Source organism: Ailuropoda melanoleuca, chromosome 15, assembly GCF_002007445.2.
Source record: "Ailuropoda melanoleuca isolate Jingjing chromosome 15, ASM200744v2, whole genome shotgun sequence".
NCBI lineage: Eukaryota > Metazoa > Chordata > Mammalia > Carnivora > Ursidae > Ailuropoda > Ailuropoda melanoleuca.
The window spans coordinates 22,617,473-22,640,319 of record NC_048232.1 but is presented as its reverse complement, the minus strand read 5'-3'; the positions used below and the strand labels follow the sequence as shown (position 1 = coordinate 22,640,319).

At 41.2% G+C, this 22,847-nt stretch overlaps 1 protein-coding gene across 1 annotated transcript in view; it reads right to left on the bottom strand.

Moving 5' to 3' along the window:
• The window catches only part of GPR158 (G protein-coupled receptor 158), a 473,863-nt gene that overhangs the window by 431,190 nt on the left and 19,826 nt on the right, over window positions 1-22,847 (bottom strand). Inside the window, 3 exon segments of the mRNA XM_034644366.1 lie at window positions 5,862-5,913; window positions 5,916-6,142; window positions 6,144-6,777. Of these exon segments, the coding sequence (XP_034500257.1) occupies window positions 5,862-5,913; window positions 5,916-6,142; window positions 6,144-6,777 (913 nt within the window).

Genomic DNA, 22,847 nt, shown 5'->3' with positions numbered 1-22,847 from the left:
CCCAGCAATATTTCCACAAGGTACTGCACTTATGTGTATCAGCCCTGTTTCCAAAACATGCTTGTTGACAATTTGGATAGACCAATTAAGAATGTGTAGAACAAATGATTATAAAGGTATTTGGACAGCATCAAGTCCAGTCCCACATTTTAGTTATGCAGAAGCTGATTTCCAGACAGGTAATACAGCCAGTCAGATACAAAACTGGGACTTGAGGCAAAGTTCTGTCAAGTCTAATATTCTTCCTACTGCACAACATACTTGGTTGTATGATTGGCCTAAAAATAATAAGCATATATGACTTATTTGGGCCAAGTATATTATTTCAAGTCATTACCATATTATATGCTTTTAATAACAAGGTGAAAACAAAGTTGGCAATCAAGAGATAGCAGCATAGGGTAGTAGAAAGACAATAGAAGCTTCACAGCAGGATAGATCTAAATTTGATTTGGGCTCCCTAATTTACTAGCTGTGTTACTAGCTGTGTTGGTCAGGTTGCTTAATTTTTCTGAAGGTGTCACTCCCTGAGAGTACAAAGAATTAGATGCAGTGGTGTATATAAAGCATCTGACATACAGTAGGTGCTCAATATATATGGGTTTCCATAATTCTAACCTACCACAAAATAGCTGTGCCACTCTAGCAAGTTCCTTTAGCCTTTTGGGTCTTGTTTCCTCCATTGCAAATTGAGAAGATGAAAGAAACCAAATGAATTCCTACATCCCTTTTAGCTCATCAAAAAATAATTAGTTCCCAAAGGTTCCTTTACCTTAATTTAAATTCAGCACTTAAGAACCTTATATCCATCCTAAGCACTGAACAGTACCAGCCAGGAAGATATGTATGATTTCAGCAGAATGGGATCCAACTCCATAACACATTAAGTTCCACAAAGAAAAATAACTATGCAAAACCCAAGGACTTAACTTAAAGGAAAACTCTACAAGGACATCACAAACCTAATGCAATAGATATAAACTGAGGGTATACCTTAAATTATTCTCTCTCTTTTGCTGAGTTAGAAGATGAGAGCTAAAATGTTTATACTATGTAACAAAAGACCTAAGAGACATTTGGTTAGAGCAACTAATGCCCTTTTGGGGGGGAAAAATGAGTAGTAAATTTCTCTTCCCAGTCTTTTTAGAAAAGATTTGTTTATTATTTTGGGGGGGGGGAGGAGCAGAGGGAGAGTCAAGCAGACACCTGAGCGCAGAGCCCAACACAAGGCTCAAAACCATGACCCTGAGCTCATGACCTGAGTGAAAGCAAGAGTGGGGAGGATGAATGGACTGAGCCACCCAGCCACCCCCCAATGTGAGTCTTAAACAAGACTTTGATATTTAAGATATTTGTGTCATTTGGAAACCAAGGGGAATAAAATTTACTTTGAGAAATGTTTTACAATGATAAACATTAGTATGAGAAGGTGGTTACCCGTGTTCTCCCGTTACTTTTGGATTTCATGTTTGGGATTTACTTTCTCTAAAAATAAAATATAATGTAAATGCTTGAATCTTATAAGCAAGACCTGAGAAAATACTAACTGATCTTAAATGAAAATTTTAACTACAGTTTTTCCTCCTTTTCTCTTCCATAAGAAAATTATTATCAATGGATTTTTTCATTACAGATAAGGCTTTTTGCAAATAACATTGTGGAGGTTCAAAATACATTTAAAATCATATGTAGAGCTCTTAATTTGGTTTTAGAGCTCTTAATTTTGGATTTCCCAAAAATTCATTTGAGGTTTGCCCTGTACCATGCCTGTACAATATTATTCAACTATATTACAGAATTTTGGAATGTATATCTTTGATCATAAAACACCATCACCAACAACAACAGCAACAAAACTTTTGCCTTATATGAGTATGAAGAGACAGGAAAGATCCATTTAAATATTATCTCAAATGTGTGAAATAATATAGCTTTTTAAAATTCAACAGCTGTGTTCTACGAGCTGATTTTTTTGTCCTAAAATGTGATGAACAGTAAACTCTGTTCCCCAACATGCACTGTATGCAAAGGTTAAGAGAACCACAGAAATATGACTTAGGTCTATCCGTATCAGGCAAAGTGTGAACCAGAGATAGAAGGCCTGGATCCTGCTTTTGTCATTACTATAAAATTGATTTGTGATTTGGACAAGTCACTTCACCTTTTCAGTTCTGTCTCTTGACCTATGAAACAACAGGAGGAACCATGTAATCTCTTTAAGATTTCTTCCAGTTCCTGTAATTAACATCTGTGCAAATTCTCAGTACCGCATTTGAGGGGCATGGGACATGGGACAAAGGCACTCACAGGAGTGCACTTATTCTCTCTCCATACATACTGCTAGGACGAACCAGCTTCGCAGAGAGCCAAATACTAAATGGCCTGGCTTCGTGCCTTGGCTAAAGAACACCATTGATGACTATGAAAGCACTTAAAGAAACTCAGCCAGAGGAAACAAACTACTTTCTGAATGTAGTCCAAAAAGTAGGTAGGGGGCATGTAAGCCCTCACAACCTCAGACCCTTTGTGTCCTTGGCCTTTCTTCTTGGCTGGCAGAAGACACTGAGTTTATTTAGGTGACTCAGGCTTTCTTAGCCTTAGGAGAAATTATTCTGAAAATGAATGGTTCTCCTCCGTGGTCCCACATCTGACCCTTAAAAATACATATATTTTTATGTAGCAGCTATACTGTATGCAGCATTCTTAGAACACCTTCATAAAACAGAGTTCAGCATAGTGATTAAAAGTATGAAGTGGTCTCAAATCCTGGCTCTACCACTTACCTGCTGTAGGATCTCAGGAAAAAAGCTTAACCTCTCCCTGCTTCAGGTTCCTTTTCTGTAAAATAGGAAACTAATAAAACCTAACTCATAGGGTTGCAAAAATTAAGCAAGATAATGCATGCAAAGCAGTTACCACAGAATCTGACAGGAAGTAAATGTTATAGATATGTAGATAGATGATAGACACACACACACACACACACACACACACACACACACACACAGAGTTCCTGGGAACTGGGTCTCCCTAAAAAGTCTTATCTGAAGGCTACAAACAATTTTCTGACAGTGAATGGCATCTGCTGATCTTTCCTTTTCTGAGCAAACAATATGGCAAAGACTCAAAGCTGGGCTCAGCTCTTACTAACAGGATCCTGCAGAAATCACATGAGGCAATGAGATTATCTGGAAAGTAGGAAAGAGTTACTCTGGTTTAAGACAAGGTCTTTGAAAGATAGAAACACACACACACAATATAGTCATACAGAATCAGAGAAAGGGGTTATTTTTTTGTATATGACTTCTCAAGTGTTGCTGGTATTAAAAGCTACAGAATTTTATAACTAGATGGCTCCCTGGAGACCATCTAGTTCAGCTCCCTCACTTGGTAGAAGTAGCTGAGGCCCAGAGAGGTTAAGCAACTTACTGGGTGTCATCCAGCTGTAAATGACAGTGCCAAGACAAGCTTTCTGATTTCCCCTTTTACCGCCGACCCCCCAGTACTCAACCCCCCAGCTCGGCACCCTGATCTTGTTGTAGCAAACAGAGCATTAAGGTACACACACACACACACACACACACACACACACACACACACACACAGAGTTCCTGGGAACTGGGTCTCCCTAAAAAGTCTTATCTGAAGGCTACAAACAATTTTCTGACAGTGAATGGCATCTGCTGATCTTTCCTCTTCTGAGCAAACAATATGGCAAAGACTCAAAGCTGGGCTCAGCTCTTACTAACAGGATCCTGCAGAAATCACATGAGGCAATGAGATTATCTGGAAAGTAGGAAAGAGTTACTCTGGTTTAAGACAAGGTCTTTGAAAGATAGAAACACACACACACAATATAGTCATACAGAGTCAGAGAAAGGGGTTATTTTTTTGTATATGACTTCTCAAGTGTTGCTGGTATTAAAAGCTACAGAATTTTATAACTAGATGGCTCCCTGGAGACCATCTAGTTCAGCTCCCTCACTTGGTAGAAGTAGCTGAGGCCCAGAGAGGTTAAGCAACTTACTGGGTGTCATCCAGCTGTAAATGACAGTGCCAAGACAAGCTTTCTGATTTCCCCTTTTACCACCCANGAGATTATCTGGAAAGTAGGAAAGAGTTACTCTGGTTTAAGACAAGGTCTTTGAAAGATAGAAACACACACACACAATATAGTCATACAGAATCAGAGAAAGGGGTTATTTTTTTATATGCCTTCTCAAGTGTTGCTGGTATTAAAAGCTACAGAATTTTATAACTAGATGGCTCCCTGGAGACCATCTAGTTCAGCTCCCTCACTTGGTAGAAGTAGCTGAGGCCCAGAGAGGTTAAGCAACTTACTGGGTGTCATCCAGCTGTAAATGACAGTGCCAAGAGAAGCTTTCCCCTTTTACCGCCCGCCCCCCAGTACTCAACCCCCCAGCTCGGCACCCTGATCTTGTTGTAGCAAACAGAGCATTAAGGTACACACACACACACACACACACACACACACACACACACACACACAGGTTTCTCACTTTTGCCTAAGTTCCCAAAAAGTACAGAAGCAACATCAACCTCCAGGACTTTTTTGCTAGCGCCTCCCATCATGGAAATTGAGGAGGATCCCAGTCAATATGTGGCCCTCTCCCAGGCTGTCTTTGGAGTTTCTACACTTCCCTTTCTGTTCCTTCCTCACGTCCAGTCTTAAGTGCTATTTCTTTTTTTTTTTTAAGATTTTATTTATTTATTCGACAGAGATAGAGACAGCCAGCAAGAGAGGGAACACAAGCAGGGGGAGTGAGAGAGGAAGAAGCAGGCTCCTAGTGGAGGAGCCTGATGTGGGGCTCGATCCCATAACGCCGGGATCACGCCCTGAGCCGAAGGCAGACGCTTAACCGCTGTGCCACCCAGGCGCCCCTTAAGTGCTATTTCTTAGATCTATTTCCAAAAGGTCAGGCATTTCCCAGGACAGAAGTTACCTTTGCTAATTTGCAAATTCTTCATCTCCCTACAAATGCTATACCTTTAGACAGGAAATACAGAAGAACTGTGATTAAATTTCCAACAAGCTCCCTGAGTTGAATTCAGTCAGAACTAATCCCTTCCTCCCTAAGATAACTCCATCAGGTTCATTTATAAAGTGTGTGAGTAGGTGAAGGACTGGAGAACCCTCAGGTATGCCTGACACAGAGAAAAGGAGGAAGAGGGGAAGGAAGAGACTGGGGGGAAGAGGGAGATGGGTAAAGGAACACATTGACCAAACTGCAAAGTCTGGATCCTGAAAACAGCTCTGCTGCTGAGACTGACTCACTGCTGAGGGGATAAGAACTGCAGAGGGGATGCACTGTCTTAATCATACCCCCTCTGGTAACTGACTAACAGCAGACTGGTGTCCTGAACTACACACATAGGAAGCAGGCAGAGGCTACTCCTAAGTGGCAGAAAGGAGGAATTCTGTCTTCCTGTTGCTCCCTTTTCTTTCATGCAANTTCTTTCATCCAGTGCTGGCCACTCTGTGCCTGGCGGGCACACCCCAACCTCTCCAGCTTCCCTCGATTCACCCCCGGACAGGGAACTCCCCTCCGTGCTCTCCTGGGGGGTGAAAAGAAGCTTAGGGCATCAGAGATTTCTCTCAACTCTGCCAAATGCTCCCCAGCTCCCTGCCCCTTGCAGGGAAACTGATCTGAGAGAAGCTTTCACTGAGCTGACAAACGTAGGGCGCTTCTTGTCCCTAAGCACTGGCGCCCGAGAAAGGTGTCCCTGAGCCTGGGTCTCTGCTGTGAGGGTGGGAGGCGTTAAGTGTCACAGCCAAGTGTTCCTTCCCCAACGTGAAACCGGAAGGAAGGCTTTGCTTTTGCCTTTTTTCCACTCCCTACCTGAATTCCGGGACCAGGTTAGGCTGCAACCCGTAGAAAGCAGTGGAGAGAGCCACCCAGGCTTGTAACTCCTGTTCTCGCACTCCAGAGAAGGCGGAGACCACTTGAGGTGGCTCTTGTCCCCGCTAAGCCCGTCCCTGTGCCGCCAGGTGTGGCCCAGGATCCAGGGCCTCTGATTAGAGCCGTGGCTGTGTAAGTGGATCCTCCACTTGCGCCGCAGGCTGTGGAACCACTCGGTCTCCAGCGTGGCGTTGGCCAGATGGTGTGCTGAGGAGGACAGGGTGCGACTCTTCGCGGGTGGCCTGGAGGAAGACCTGCGGGGCCAGCGCGGACAGCGACTCGGTGCTGAAGGTGATGGCTGCCCGGGGAATGCTGGGCTCGCCCTCCAGGAGACTCCGCACCAGTGCCTGGTACCACTCCAGGTCGCCCTGCAAGTTATGCTCCCACAACTTATTGCTCTGCAGCATCATGTTGAGGAAGTTAGTGGTGTGTTTCAGCGTGTCCAGCGCCCCGTGCAAGGAGGGGTGGGAACTGGCTAGGGCTGACGACTTCGCCGGCAGGCCCGCCAACTCGTAGCGGCCGGAGCAGTTGGTTCGCTTCAGCTGGTGGGAGTCCCCGGTGTAGAGGTGAGAGGCCACGTCCATGGGCACCTCCTTGGCGAGTTTCTGCGCCAAGATGGTGCTGTCGGTGGAGCTGCTCCAGGGAGCCGAGGGGTCCGAGGCAGAGGCTCCAACCGGCTGCTGGGCATGCTGCTTCAGCCTCAGGGTTCACTCTCGAGGGGAATGCAGCCGTCCCGGAGGGTCGCGGCTGGTGCTAACAGTTCCCAATCCCAGAAGAGCGAGCAGGAGGCAGAAGAGTAGGGGATAAGCCATGCTCCCGTCTGCTTCACGGAGACGAAAGGAGGTAACGGGAGACACTTTTTAAAATTTGGTCGTCAATTTATCAGCAGTAAGACTTTTACTAGGAGTCGGCCCCCTTCTCCAGATGGCACCCAGTCAAAAAGGACTTTAAAATAAGAATGTTTCGGAATTGGCCGGCTGGTTAAGCTACCGTCACAGGAAATCAAATCACCTGTGGCAACGCTGGCTGCACCCGCTCCATAATGGGTCGACTCGGGATTACGCACCTCACAGCCTTGAGCCGAACAGGTTACATCCCCTCTCGCTCCCGGCGGCTATAGTTGGCTTGCTTACGTCTTTCTGCTCAGCAGCTTCCACCGTCGCTCTCATTGAGGTGTGTTCAAGAGCTGCTGCTGCTGCTGCCGCCGCGGCCGCCAAAGACGCTGCTCCATCATCTCACCGTGGCAGGTCGTTCCCGCCTCCCGGCTCTGGCTCCTCCTCGTTCGCTTCGCCCGGAGGCGCGGAGTGCGCGCACACAGAGCCGCACCGCGAGCGCAGGACTGAGTCCCAAAGAGCGAAGATTTCTTTTAAGACATTTGTCTCTCTGGAGTTTATAGGACCAGGCAACTGGTTAATTGGCGCCCTCAGGTTTGGCCACAAACCACACTCCTTTCTCCCCCTGCTCTGGAGGAAAGCCGGTTTAAAGAGGCAGCTTGGCCGCAACCAAACCCTTGAGGGGCGGCTTCTAGCCCGTCTTGTTCACTGTTTGGTCGGCTCCTCTGTCAATCAGCCGACTGCCCTTTGTTGAGCTGGGGCGGGAGCTGTCCAGTGCTGAACCCCAGGCGGCACGGAGGAGGCGCAGGAGGAGGCGGTGGCTCGGGATGCAGCAGCACGGAGTCCTTTCCCCCACTCGCGTTCCCTGATGACTCGGAAACCTGAGGGGGTGGGGGGTGGGGTGGGCGGGAGTGAAGGGAGAACCAGAGCGTTTGTGGCTCAGAGCAAAGGAAACTTGGACGTACTGAGGAGGAGGGTGTTGGCGTCTTGCATGCTTAGTTAAATCAGCCTTTTCTTTTGCCTGGAAAAGAGGGAGAAAGGAGTTTTCATTTCTGACTTAAATCTAAGGGGAGGGATGTAGGATGGAGACGTGTCCTCCCGGAGCATCTGCTCATTTTAGGCAAATTATCAAATCCTCCTCTTTATTGTCGATTAAAGAAATGATTAAAACCTACTTGCCGAGGTCTTAGCTATGAGGGAGTAATGGAGACATCTACTGGCTGAGCTTCAAGGGGGAAAAATGCTATATTTAAGGAACCTCTGCCTGAAAGGGGGACAGGATGGAGGGGAACCTGTGAAAGTGTATGCAAGTGAATAGGTGAAGGGAGACACATGTGCAAGGGGCAGGACTCAGATGTGAGAGAATGAGAATGAGTGAGTTTGTGTTGAGTGAGGAGGGAAGTCATTCTGACTGCGAGTTTCTAGAGTTAATGGATATGAGAACTAAGACATCCAGTTATCTATAGGTTGGGATACCCCAGCAGAANTTCTAGAGTTAATGGATATGAGAACTAAGACATCCAGTTATCTATAGGTTGGGATACCCCAGCAGAAGGAAGAAGAGATACAGAGTAATAATATGTAAAATAATAATTATAAGCTGCATAATATGCCAAGTCCCCACCCCAATTATTGGGACATCCCTTAACAGAGTCTAATTGTTTTATTTGAAACTTAAGGATGTCTTCTGTTATTCTGAAAATACTAATTACTACTTTATATGTAGTGTTTTATGTGTCTCCACTTTCCATAGGCACCTCCTTTTTCAAATTCCTCCAGAAAGATACAAATAATCCCAAATTCACTTCAGTTCCCAACCAACAAAAATGTCACTGGTGGCATTCTGAGATAGCACTGCTTAGATTTACTTTATCATTTCATTTCATTCTCCCTATTGAGAAAATACCTGAGCACTGAAACGTAAGCTCCAAAGAGAAAAAGATTGTCTGTATTGGTCACTGTAGTATCTTGAGCACATAGAACACACAGAACTGCCTGGTACATAGTAGGTTCTCAATAAATGTTAGCTAAATTAATGAATAAACCAGAAGATCGTGATGATGAAGCTAAGTATTTAAAAATGCATATCCTTATCTAAGAAGAAAAGTCTGCCTGATACGTCAGTGACAAGGACTTTTGGAATGAGACATAGCAATGAGTTTTCTATACTACAGACATGGTCTCCAAGTGAATTTTTATACCTATGCAAAGAATGGTTACTAGATTTATACTTATTTACAAGTAGCTTTCATGCTCATATCTGACTTTTTGTTTAATTTTTGCTTTGCAGTGTATACACCTTTGCTAAATAAATGTTATCCCAGTTGAATGCTATACTGTAGCATATGTGGCAGTAATAACAGAAGGAGTTTCTGTTTGTTTAATTTATCAGAGTATACAGTATGATTTTCAATCTATATAACCAAGCTAAGGACTGAAATGTAATTTCCTCATTAATTGATGTTCTTAGAAAACATATACAATTTATTAACAGTTCTTTAAAATTTTTCAGTATGGCATTTAAAAAAAGAGGATATAATTTTTTTAGTAGGCCCCTCTAGAAGTAATTCAATGACTGAGCATAATTAAAAGATTTGGGTTCTGGTATCAGCATTCTTCTAAGCAAGATTTACAATCACTGGCAAGACATTTAAAGTTTCTGGTCTTAAGGACACAAATTATACCTGGTCTTCATGACTTAACACTGAAGGAGTACTGAATGCAACCTAAGTCACCCTCCCGAGGTGCCAGGCCTTCCCTAGCTAACATCTATCAAGAAAAGCTCGCCAGGTGAATCTATGTGAGAGGCTTTTGCAATTTTAGCATTCCCTTCAGTGGCTCACCTTCAGTCTATACTGCCATATAACTGAGGTAGACTAGTTGGGTCTAGAACAGCACTGCTAAACATAGAAATATAATGTGAGCCACAAGTGTGATTCATATATATAATCTTAAATGTTCCAGTAGCATATTTAAAAAGTAAAAAGAAAGCAAAATTAATTTTAGTAATATATTTTATTTAGTCCAATATATCCAAAATAATATTTCAATAAGTAAACAATATAACAATTGATAGTGAGATATTTTACAATTTTTTTAAAGATTTTATTTATTTATTCAACAGAGATAGAGACAGCCAGCGAGAGAGGGAACACAAGCAGGGGGAGTGGGAGAGGAAGAAGCAGGCTCCCATGGAGGAGCCTGATGTGGGACTCGATCCCACAACGCTGGGATCACGCCCTTAGCCGAAGGCAGACGCTTAAGCGCTGTGCCACCCAGGCGCCCCGAGATATTTTACACTTTTATACTAAAAATTCAAAATCCAATGTATATTTTACACCCACAACACATGGCATTTCACACTAGCCACATTTCCAGTGCTCAATAACCACCTGTGACCAGAGGCTTCCATAGAATACAAGCTCAAGAAGATAGTACATTGTCTTGAATGTTCTAAAAAGCCTAGGTTCGCACAGGATAAGGTACCATGGTCCGAATGATCTAGGAGCCCTGGTCCATTTAATAAGTCTGGAGTCAAGGTAAACTGAGTAGTAGACAACCCTTTGTCAATGTCAGTGTCCATCAGTAAAGGAAATAATCCAAAAGAGGTTTTTATTAGAGACTAAGATTTAACACATATTTATACATCTCTAAACAAATTACAAAATTCCAACTCACAAAGACATATCATTCATTCAACAGATGTTGATTGAGCCTCTATTAAGTATCAGGCATTAGGCTTGCTACTGGTGCAAACTAAACACATCTTCTGCACAATAGACACATGGATCTTACAACCAGGTGTGTAGAGAGAGAGATGATAAAAAAGCAAACTAAAAACTTAAATATAGTGGTAACTGCCATGAAGAAATAAACACTGTAAAGTGATAAGAACTGCAGGGTTTGGCAAAGATACAGACGTAGTGAAGAGAAGGGCCATATGCACCCCAATGTTCATAGCTGCAGTGTCTACAATAGCTAAATCGTGGAAGGAGCCGAGATGCCCTTCAACAGATGACTGGATTAAGAAGCTGTGGTCCATATATACAATGGAATATTACTCAGCTATCAGAAAGAACGAATTCTCAACATTTGCTGCAACATGGACAGCCCTGGAGGAGATAATGCTAAGTGAAATAAGTCAAGGAGAGAAAGACAATTATCATATGATTTTTCTCATCTATGGAACATAAGAACTAGGATGATTGGTAGGGGAAGAAAGGGATAAAGAAAGCGGGGGTAATCAGAAGGGGGAATGAAACTTGAGAGACTATGGACTATGAGAAACAAACTGAAGACTTCAGAGGGGAGATGGGTGGGGGAATGGGATAGACTGGTGATGGGTAGTAAGGAGGGCACGTATTGCAGGGTGCACTGGGTGTTATACGCAACTAATGAATCATCGAACTTTACATCGGAATCCAGGGATGTACTGTATGGTGACTAACATAATATAATAAAAAAATCATTAAAAAAATTAAAAGGGAACAAACAAAAAAAAATGAACTGCAGGGTTTGGGGGTAGGGACCTTCTTATATAAAGAGATGAAGAAAAAAACTTCTATGAAAAGGTAACAATTGAGCTGAGACTTCAAGAATGAGGAGCAGTTAACTAGGTGGTAGATAGTAATGAACTAGCTAAAGGTAAGAAGGAAAGAAACTTACCTCAGTTAGACGGAGTAGTATATGGGTACACTAAGACTACAAATATTCCATTCCTAACAGGAAAGAGGGCTGGAAGAAAATAACTTCAAGAACCTGAAGTTCATATATAACAAGTACAAACAATTGAGAAAAAAAATCATTTTATAAAATAATCAAGTGATTCTGGCATGAATAACACCCACCCCCACCACCAATTAAGTGAACGTAATTTGTACATATAGATAAATACCCCCTGGGTTAACTCAAAATTAAGAATGAAGTTGTCATATTGATACCATGTAGGAGCTTGACCGTAATAGAACAACACATACAAGACCCATCAGCCCTCTGTGAAAAGGCCCAAAGCTTTTTCATCACAGCTTGAGAAGTCAATGTAATTGCCTGAGAATAGTGAAATGTGCACTGATGAAAAAGCAATATGCAATGGAGTCCTGAGTTATTAGTTGTCATATGACTGATTTATCAATATTATAAAAAGATGTGATGTCTGAATATCTTTTGTGTGTATGTAAACGTGTGTGATGTTTGCATATCTTTAAGAAAAAGAAATTAAAGGAGGTCAAAAACTGCTGAGACCAGATTTTATGTGAGCAGTATAGATAGAGCTATTTTAAAAATTTAAGTGCTGCTGGGGCACCTGGGTGGCTCAGTTGTTAAGCGTCCGCCTTTGGCTCAGGGCGTGATCCCAGGGTCCTGGGATCAAGCCCCGCATCGGGCTCCCTGCACCGCACCGGGCTCCCTGCTCTGCTGGGACCCTGCTTCTTCCTCTCCCACTCCCCCTGCTTTTGTTCCCTCTCTCGCTGGTTGTCTCTCTCTGTGTCAAATAAATAAATAAAATCTTTTTAAAAAATTTAAGTTTTGCTTTAAATCATTTAAATCAGCAAGGATTAGGACAGTGGGATATGGTGAAAGGACACTGAATTGGCAGTTGGAAGACCAAAATCTACTCTTGGCTTTGCCATCATCCAGTCACATGACCTTTGACAATTTCCTCAACCTCTCTGAGCCCTTTTGCTTCATCTGTACCCTAAGAGTGATGTGTAAGATATATCCACAACTGGAACAATTGCAGCTGAGTAACAGATATTGGTCCAGGTATATCTTCCAAGAACTCATCATTCTAAATCGTTCTAGATTTACAAGGTAACTGTTATTTTTAGATTAAATAATAATGGATCTCAGTAAACAAAGTGGCATAACCCCAAATTCCTGATAAAGCAAATAGAACTACAAAGGGACAGCACAGTCTGTCAATATGACACAAATTCAGAAATCCAGTTCTTATTCCAGTCTTGCATGCATTGTCCTATTACAGTCAAGCTCCTACATGGTATCAATATGTATTTAGACAACTTCATTCTTAATTTTGAGGTGACACAGGGGTATTTATCTATATGTACAAATTACATTCACTTAAGAATCACTGAGATTCCTGATTTCCCTAAGCATATGCAATCCCTGTGCCTCGTGTGCCCATTTGCAAAATGAAAATCAGTCTTTGTTCTCCAAGGGCAGTAGTTTTGAAATTTCTGGGTGTAGAAGTATCACTAGAGAATTCTGAGTATCACTGTGGGTCTGGGTAGAACTTGAGAATCTGCATTTTAATAAGCACCACAGGTGATTTCTGTTGCAAATGGTCCACAGAGCACCTGCTGAGAAATACTGCCTGGAGCCGTGGAAAATAACTCTAAGATATTAGGAAAGAAGAGCTGGTAAACACAAAGCCTTGTTATAAATTGTGAAATGTAGCCTATGAATAACAATGAAAATAACACCTATAAAGAATATTATTTTTATTAATATTAATAACATCATCATTATCATCTAAACATTTATATAGCACTCACAGCAGCCAGGCATTGATCTAACGATTTGACACAGGTTAGCTCTTTTAGTCTCCAANCAATTTATATAGCACTCACAGCAGCCAGGCATTGATCTAACGATTTGACACAGGTTAGCTCTTTTAGTCTTCAACACACTGAGCTTGGTACTGTTTCCATTTTACAGATGGGAAACAAAAGGAACAAAAAACANAAAAAACAAACAACAACAACAAAAAGAAGTGCCCTAAGAAATGCAGCCATGTGGCTCCACATATACTTTCAATCATTATACCAGTGGTTCTCAAACACTGATATGCATTAGATTCACCTGGAGAGCTTTTGTCAAAGCACAAATCAGTGGCCATACCGCACAGCATTGCCACTTCAGTGGTTCTGGAGTAGGGCCTGAGAATTTGTATTCCTAACAAGTTCCCAGGTGATGCTGATACTGCTGGTCCAGGAGCCACTCTTTGAGAACCGCTGCTCTGTGCTGTACTTTCCATCAGTATAATCTATCACCTCTACATGCTTACACTCTTCCATGTATTTCACATGGAAAAAGAAGAAAGTGAACATCAGTGGACGAAAAGATGCCTGAAATCTGCTCAGGGAAAAAAAAAAAAACTCTCGGGTTTTCTATTTCCAGCTTAGAAAGTTTACCCAAGATGTTTATGTTTTTTACTTCACGGTTTATTCTCATCTGCCTCCAGTTTACCCTTAAAATTCTTACTCCCTGTCAGCATCACTTCTAAAAACACTCCTGTTCTTTCAAGAGTCCTCTCCTATGCTTTTCACTGTAAAGTCATGACTTGGGCTGTTTTTTCCTTCCCAATAAAGTGCATCTTTTTTAAGTACTGCTAAACAGTATCATCTACAGAGTCACTCAGGCTTTGACCCAAACTGCTAGTTTCCTCTAAACTTCAAGCCACCACACACGCAAAATGGTTCTGTAAGCCTAAAAACACCTGAAGAACTTTCTGACCACAAGGGAAGAGAATACCAAGAAATGGCATTTATGTAGGAAAATCCTAAGTGCGCTAAGGCATAGTATTTCCTCTAAATGGCTTTCCGTGTCCCTGACCTAACAACCTAACATGCAGCAGTGCTGGAAAAGATTAACATGGCATTTACAAAAACAAAAACAAAAAGCAAAAAACAAAACAAAACAAAAAACACCAAACTACTGGAAGTCCAACTCTATTTAATACAAGGATTGGCTCCTTTTCTCATTTAGAAATAAGAACAACCCAAGAATTTGAAACAAAATTTACTGGGAAGAGAGTTTTGTGGATAGAAAGAGATAGGAAATGGATTATTTTGTCTTTGCTCAATTTTCTCTGCTTCCCTTCTTGGAAGGAAGCTCCTCATGCCACATGTAAGTGTATGTTATTATAGCTGATGATGTTGTCTTCATCAGGACATTACCTTGGGCAAAAGGAAGGTTTACTTCATGACCAGTTTAGGACTTGGCTCTCCATCTTAACCCAACAGGTTTTGAAAGTTGGAAAATTCAAGTGCCCAGGACCATGTCTGCAATGCACCTTGTGTACACATAAGAGACACTAACTAATGGCAATTCCTCACTGAAGAGGAGCAGAAACTTGTAAACCCAAATGAACTTATAAAGAACAAGTTTATCAAAAAGCACAATCATACCTGTGAACACAAAGAACAAACTGATGGTTGCCAGAGGGAAGGGGTTGGGGATGACGGCAAAATGAATGAAGGGTAGTGGGAGATAGAGGCTCCCACTTATGGAATGAATAAGTCATGGGAATAAAAGCACAGCATGAGGAATGTAGCCAATGGGTATTATAATAGCATGGCTACACTTGTGGCGAGCATATAGCATAAAGTATAAAGAAGCTGAAAGAAGTCAAATCATTATTCTGTACACCTGAAACTAATGTAACATTGTGCATCAACTACACTCAAATAAAAAAATTTAATGAAAAAAAACAAGTTTATGATAATATTAAGTCACTTGTTAAGTTTTCCTATTTTAAAAAAGTTGGGGGAAATTAATCCAGTTATGTTGTCGTAATTTCAGATACCTGGATTATATGGAAAAAATAAAATAAGGAGACATAACAGAAAGATATCCCAACAAAATGTAGTGAAAGAAAAGAATCACTACACATATTCTGATGGAAATACCTTCAGGCTAAGAAAATGACAAACCTAAGCTTGAGTCCAGGCACAAAACAGTTTTGCAGATGTAGTAAGTGGTGTGATGCAGAACTCCGAATCCTGTGGCATATATAAATTGTTTCTATTTGTCATTTTGATGTATTCTTTGGAATAAACAGCTTCAAGGAAAATTTTGCCTGGTCTTTACCAACAGCTCCCTATTCAGATACAGAAGAATTTCAGAGAAATTTTGGCACAAGAAGCTTTTGGCTAAAACTAGTGGTAATAGCTGTACCACACTGTACATTATTTGAAATCATTGAGTTGTGCACTTAAGTGGGTGATATGTAAAACGTACTTCAGTAAAGTTTGTTTAAAAAAAAAAGAACTGCCATCAATTTTGATCAATGACAGAACAACCTGGCTCCAGATGAAAGTATCCCAGATTTTTAAACACAAATAAACAGTCATATTGAAAGTCGATAAGATTTACCACAAACTCAATCTGCCATATATAATGGTATGTACTATGGTAATTATGGTACCTGAAGACTAGGTAGCAATAGTAAGACATTCACATATTTGACAATGATATCTATTTCTGGGATTCCCTCAGACAAAAGATGGGAAAGAGAAAAAATAAAGTTTATGAGCTCCTCTCCTGCCAGAAGAGCACAGGGCCGTGCTCTAGTACTCCTTCCCTAGAAAGGATTTAAGGTGTGAACTCAGGGAATAAGTACTTGGAACCAGGGAATAAGTACCTTCCCTAGTACCTGGGCTCTGAGTACCTTCTTTAAGTCCTCTTGGAAAAGAAAATAGCTAGATACCCCAAGAGAGGCTGATTTCAGTGTTCATTTACAAGTCAAAGTATCAGGTCAGATCTGTCTCTGATAATAAATGGAGAGAAGCCCTGCTTTTTTTTTTAAACATAAGAAACTGTGGGAAGCAAGCTGCCTTCGAGTGAGAGATGGTGAGGACAGCTAGATCCATAAGCAAGCTAGAAAAATAGCTGTATTTTTGGTACAATGTAATGAGAACATTGAGTCCCAATAATTTCTTTTTTTTTTTAAAGATTTTTTAATTTCTTTACTCAACAGAGATAGAGACAGCCAGCGAGAGAGGGAACACAAGCAGGGGGAGTGGGAGAGGAAGAAGCAGGCCCATAGAGCAAGAGCCTGATGTGGGGCTCGATCCCATAACGCCGGGATCACGCCCTGAGCCGAAGGCAGATGCTTAACCGCTGTGCCACCCAGGCGCCCCCAATAATTTTNTAACGCCGGGATCACGCCCTGAGCCGAAGGCAGATGCTTAACCGCTGTGCCACCCAGGCGCCCCCAATAATTTTTTAAAACTATGCTTTTTGCCACTTAACTCATTCCCAAGTAAGTTAGGAATAGAAGTGAGAAAGAGCACTTAAATATGGGCAGGGGATTTTAGACTTCATACAATAATTCCTTGATCATCCACACATTCGTCTTTAAAATTGACCTGGAAGTCATGCAGAGGGTTAATTCTCAGAAAAAGATGGCCAGGAATAGGGCTCTGTATTGCCAAATGACTTATGAATTGGTGAATTCCTAAAAACCAGGAAAGAGCTTCCTACAAATTACGATGAAGCTGTTTTTGCCTCCAGTTTACTGGTTTTGTTATTACAGCATCTATTCCAGAATCTGGGTTTCCCCCATCCTCACACCCACTCCCTCTCAGGACGAGGGCAGATTTGGAACAAGAACCAGGAGAGAACTGAGCTGCTGTGCGAAGGGGTAGATTTTTTAAGCATGAAGAGTGAAAAGGATTAAAAAAAAATTCCTGTCTCTGCATAATGTACCCACCTAAATTTCTTTTTTGGGTTCTTTTTCCTTATTTAAACTTGTCATTTGAGCAGCTGAAAATAGAATAGGGGCCCAGGATCTCCCTTAGTGAGAGAAGCACCGCCTCCTGCCCCACAACATCCTCGCCAAAACAAATCAATTAAAACAGTCTCCATTCAAAAGCCAAGAAGAACTCAGAGGGGAGATGGAAGGGAAGTAACATTGACTAGGGGATCAGCCTGGTCACTCTAGATCTTTCTAAGATCTCTAAGTTATCTCTCATTAGCTCTCTTTTCCTGATTATGTGTGACTCCTATGGGGGTTTTTTCCCACTGAGTGTAGGAATGGTAAGACATTAAAGCTTAGAGTGTTAGCCAAGAGAAAAATGGCCATGAAAACAACCTGGCGGCCTTCAGGCTAGGTTCTAAGTCGTGAGAATGAAAGAATCCTTTCCATGAGATCAGAAGAGCCATATGTGTGAGAGTCAAAGTTCTGGAGTAACAAAGAGTATGTATGACTTGGGGTTTTTTCCTTTCTACACACATGGTCCCCTGGGGAACCTCATTCAGTTGGGCTGAATTTATAGATCCTGGCCATGGCCACATCCTGTGTAACCAAGACGGACTAATATCTCCTACTGCCATCAGACAGCTCTGAGGTGGCAGACAAGAGTGCCATCTGTGACTGAGCCAGGCATGTGCCCTGTGGGTCTGAGCTGAGCAGATCTCCCTCTGCAATTCAGAAACACCTCAGGGGAAACAGGAACCCTATGAGGATGCAGGAGTAGGCAGCTGTCACCATGCCTCCGTCCCAAATCCTTAGTTCTGCTCCTGTCCTACACAAACACAGCCCTTTCTTGAGATGTGACCATTGGGAGACAAGCATCTAGCTGCTAATCACCTAGATTTTGAAACTCCAAACCTTTTTTGGTTTTTGTTTTTGTATCATCACAAGAAAGAGTCTTTATGAACTCAGATGTAAATGGAATGTGGCTTTTCAATATTCTAGGAAATAAATTAATTTTAACTCTAATATTTCATCTCAATGAACAAGTCAGAAATTCAGCCTCAGACATTCTGAAAAGATCTAGCAGTCTCCCACAGCAGACTGGACCTGGGTTCCAAGGCTTTACACAGTGACAGGGTGTGGGGGCTTAGTCTTCAGTTATCTGTTCACTCCACCAACCATCAAGGTACCCACTGCCCCAGATCCAATGGCTCTCTGACATGTGCTAGAACATTCAAGGGTCACAGGAATCTCTGCACCTTGCAGAGCTGAGCTCTGAAGTGCCTGTGATCTATGATGCCAGATTTAGCAAAACAAAACAAAACAAAATAAAAAACATGCAGACAAAAAAAAATAGGACATCCAGTTAAATTTGAATTTCAGATAAACAACACATAATTTTTTTAGTGTATTATGCCCTGTGCAATTTTAGGATATACTATACCAAAAATATTATTCATTGTCTATGTGAATTTCAAATATAACTGGATGGCCTATATTTTATCTGGCAACCCTACTACGATCCCCCCGCCACTATTCCTCTCTGAGAACTCACTGCCTCCTTAGGCCATCTCCAGTAAACAAGACCTGGGTCACTGTTCGCTCTGGATTATGAACTTCTAATACTACATCAGGGGAATTTTTTCTTCTGGGGAATTATTATTCTCACTGGGATTAAATTTTCTGAAACAAAGACAAGAACATTCTGCAGATGGTTCTGCTTTCTTCCTGTCACATATCTCCCTGAGGCAATGAATTACAGGCTACTATGTTGAAATNGCTATGTTGAAATGAAACTGGGAGCCAGGATTAAGTTCTCACATTGTTTATCTGCACATCTTTTTTTCCTTTGCTTTTCTCTCTCCACACCTCCCTCTTCCCTTTATCTCTGCTTTCTTTTTGCAATATCAAAAGAAACTGCTCAAAAAATGCATTTGTATTTAGGTCAAGAGATTGGGCAATTCTTACACTGTAAAAGAGATTTATTAAAACACAATAAGACTGTTAGAATCCCAGAAAGTTCGAGTACCTTAAAGCACAAATACAAAGGCATAGGTAAGCTCACATCTCCCAAAAATTTTTTTTCTAAATTTACATTTAAAAACCATAGACTTTTGGGGCGCCTGGGTGGCTCAGCCATTAAGCGTCTGCCTTTGGCTCAGGTCATGATCCCAAGGTACTGGGATCAAGCCCCGCATCAGGCTTCCTGCTTAGCAGCGGGAAGCCTGCTTCTCCCTCTCACTCTCTCCTTGCTTGTGTTCCCTCTCTCGCTGTCTCTCTCTGTCAAAATAAAATAAATAAAATCTTTAAAAAAAAAAAAAACAAGAACAAAACCATAGACTTTTTTCAGTAGAAGTATGATCTCATTGTAACTCAAAAGATAAGTTACTAAGAAAATGCATTGCTGCCTGACAGCTACATATACTTGTTTTTAAAATATTTTTAATTTGCTTTATATGCATTTAATTGTTGATTGGATTGTTTCAAGAAATCCTGGAATACATACTAAGGAATGAATTAATGAAATGACTGCATAAAAATGTTTGTAAAAAGATACTNGAATGAATGAAATGACTGCATAAAAATGTTTGTAAAAAGATACTTATTGCAACATTACTTATGATAAAAAGAGGACCAGTTTAAGTGTCCTTCAATCAAATATTGATTAAATAAATTGTGCTATAATTACCTACAATGGCTATTAAACCTGATATTTTATCCATCATTATATCAGAGTTCCTAAAGTAAGGAAAATAAGTTAAAAGATATCAGGAATGGAAAAGAAGATATGAAACTGTAATTTTTCAATGACAACATAAGTATGTATGATAAAATTCAAAATAATCTATAGTTTAATTATTTGAATTAATAAACTAAGTTTGACAAGGTTGGCAGATACAAGGGCAAAATGCAAAAAGCAATTGTATTTTATATCAATATAAGTAGTTTGAAAATGAATTTTTTTAAATTTACAGCAGTATCAGAAAAAAGGAGGTAAAAGACTTTCAAGGACTCAACACAGAAAACAGTAAAATACTATTTATTAAATTAGCCAAGATAATCTTGAAAAGCAGAATGTCCCTGCTATCAACACTCAGGATGAGGCTGCAGTAATGACTATGCTGTGGTATTGGCTCATGGAGGAACAGAGAGACCGTTGGAACAGAATAGGGCTCAAAATGAGACCCACGCATACGGTCACTTGATCTATGACAAAGGTGGCACTGCAGCAACCTTTGTGGGAATAAAACAATCTTTTCAATAAATGGTGCTGAGTCAACTGGTTTACTCAGATCCACCTTCAGGACCGTGGCCCTCATCCCCTGGTTGCTGGGAAAGTTGGCTGCTGATGGCTCAGNGGCTCACAGCTGCATCTGTCTCTCTGGGAGTTTCCCTTAGTCAAAGACAGCTGCTTTATCCAAGATTATACTCTCTCCCAGAGGGTATCCCACATCCAATGACTGGTGGATGCAAAGGTCCAAAGTCCCAGCCCTTTCCTAGATTGGTCTCTGAAGGATCATTCCAATTCAAGAGTTCCCCTTGGGGATAGTTTTGGTCTCTAACACGAATGTACCACCACAGCTTAACATCTCCCTCCACTGGACCCTGCTTCCTCTCCTCCCTCTCAGGTGATATCCGAGAGTTTTATCCCAGTAAAACTCCTGCACACAAATCTCAATGCCCCAGATCTGATATCCAGGAAATCTGACCTGGAACACACTAGAAAAAATTAACCTTGACCTTACCTCATACTTGACATGCAGTCAGTTCCAGGTGAGAGTATAACTAAATGTGAGTAGTAAAACGTAAAATTTCTAAGAGAATTTCTAACATAACAAAGCCTTCACAAAAGCACTAACTATAAATAAAAAGACTGATAAATTGGACTACATTTAAATTAAGACCTTCTGTTTATCAAAGGTTACCATTAAGAGTAAAAAGGCAAGCCACAGAGTAGAAGATACACACAATACCTATAATCTACAAAGAGTTTGTATACGAAATACATTAAAAAAGACCAAAAAATCAACATGCAGACAACCCAATAGAAAAAGGGAAGAAGGCTTGAACACTAGCACATAAATAACAACAAATAGCAGTATTATTTATAATAACAAAAAATTAGAATAGTTCAAATGCCTGTTAATTTTTATAGACAACAAAGAAAAAGAAAGCAGTGAAAATACAGTTGAAATAGATGAGGAGTAATATGGAAATGGCTGAAAAGCAATGAGATTATGCTGATGCAAAGCATCTAGAAATCGGGACAGTCTTGAGTCAAAGAATTGCAGGAGGAAATAAATTCAAAATTTTAGAAACAGTGTCTCAGACAGTTAAGGAATAATTAGTACCTGATTTATTTGTAGAAATTCATACAATTCCTTTCCTCTAACTCGAGTATTACACACACACACACACACACACACACACACACACACAGAGCTTATAAATAGAAAAGAGCAGAACACAAGTAAGGCAGTATATCCCTTTAGTGAGAAGCTCCCTTCCAGATCTCTGCTCTGAGATAGTAGCAGCATACTATGCACACCGCCGGCACGACTACCAGCAGTGGTAGCAAGCAGCTTTCCTGGGTGCAGTCCTATGACAGTTAATTGTATGTGCCAACATGGCTGGGCCACGATGTCTAGATATTTGGCCAATCATTGTTTGGGATATTTCTGTGAGGGTGTTCTTTGGATGAAATTAATATTTACATTGATCCACTCTGAGTAAAGCTGATTGCCCTTCATAAGATGGGTAGGCTACATCCAAGGGTCTTAACAGAACAATTGACCTCTCCCAAGGAAGAAGGAATTCTGTCAGCAGACCTAATCTATGAAAGTCAATCTACAACTCCTCCTTGAGTCTGCTGGCCTAGTCCATCAGATTTTGGATTAATCAGACCTCTATGATTATGTGAGCCAATTCTTCATAACAAATCTCACAGGGCTCCTGGGTGGCTCAGTCTTTCACCTCAGGTCATGATCCTGTGGTCCTGGGATTGAGCCCTATATTGGGCTCCCTGCTCAGCAGGGAGTCTGCTTCTCCCTCTGGCTCTCCCCCTGCTCATGCTTTCTCTCCCTCTCTCTCTCAGTTAAAAATATAAAATCCTTAAAAAAATAAAAATTTAAAAAGGAAATAAAACAAATCTCTCTCTCTCTTCATTTCTCTCCCTTCTTATAAAACTTTGTATATAAAACTTTATATGTATTTACATATAAAATATATATAGTTTTTATATAGAACATATGTATATCTGATGTATACACACACACTAGCTCTTGGTTCTATTCTTCTGAAAAAGCCCAGTATAAGGTCTAATACTGGGAAAAATCAATTCCCTCACCTGGGTGAGCCTGGCATGAATATTATTGGCTTCACTGCATCCCCAGCCCTAACAGATGCCTGCCTGCTGTGTAAGTTCGTCTGTTCTTTCTGAAGCTCACAGTCTTGAACACACCCTCTCCTTCCAATCTCTCCAGCTCCACCATTTCTTCTGTGTATTTATAGGGACCAAATTGAAGACTATCTGCACTCATTGCAAGAGTTTTGTATCTGTGCCAACTTCTGGTGCTTTGCTGTGCTTTTCTGTCTGCTCTGGCATCTGGCTGTCTTCCAAGCAGGCTTGTCTCATCATGAGTGTCCCCTGACACT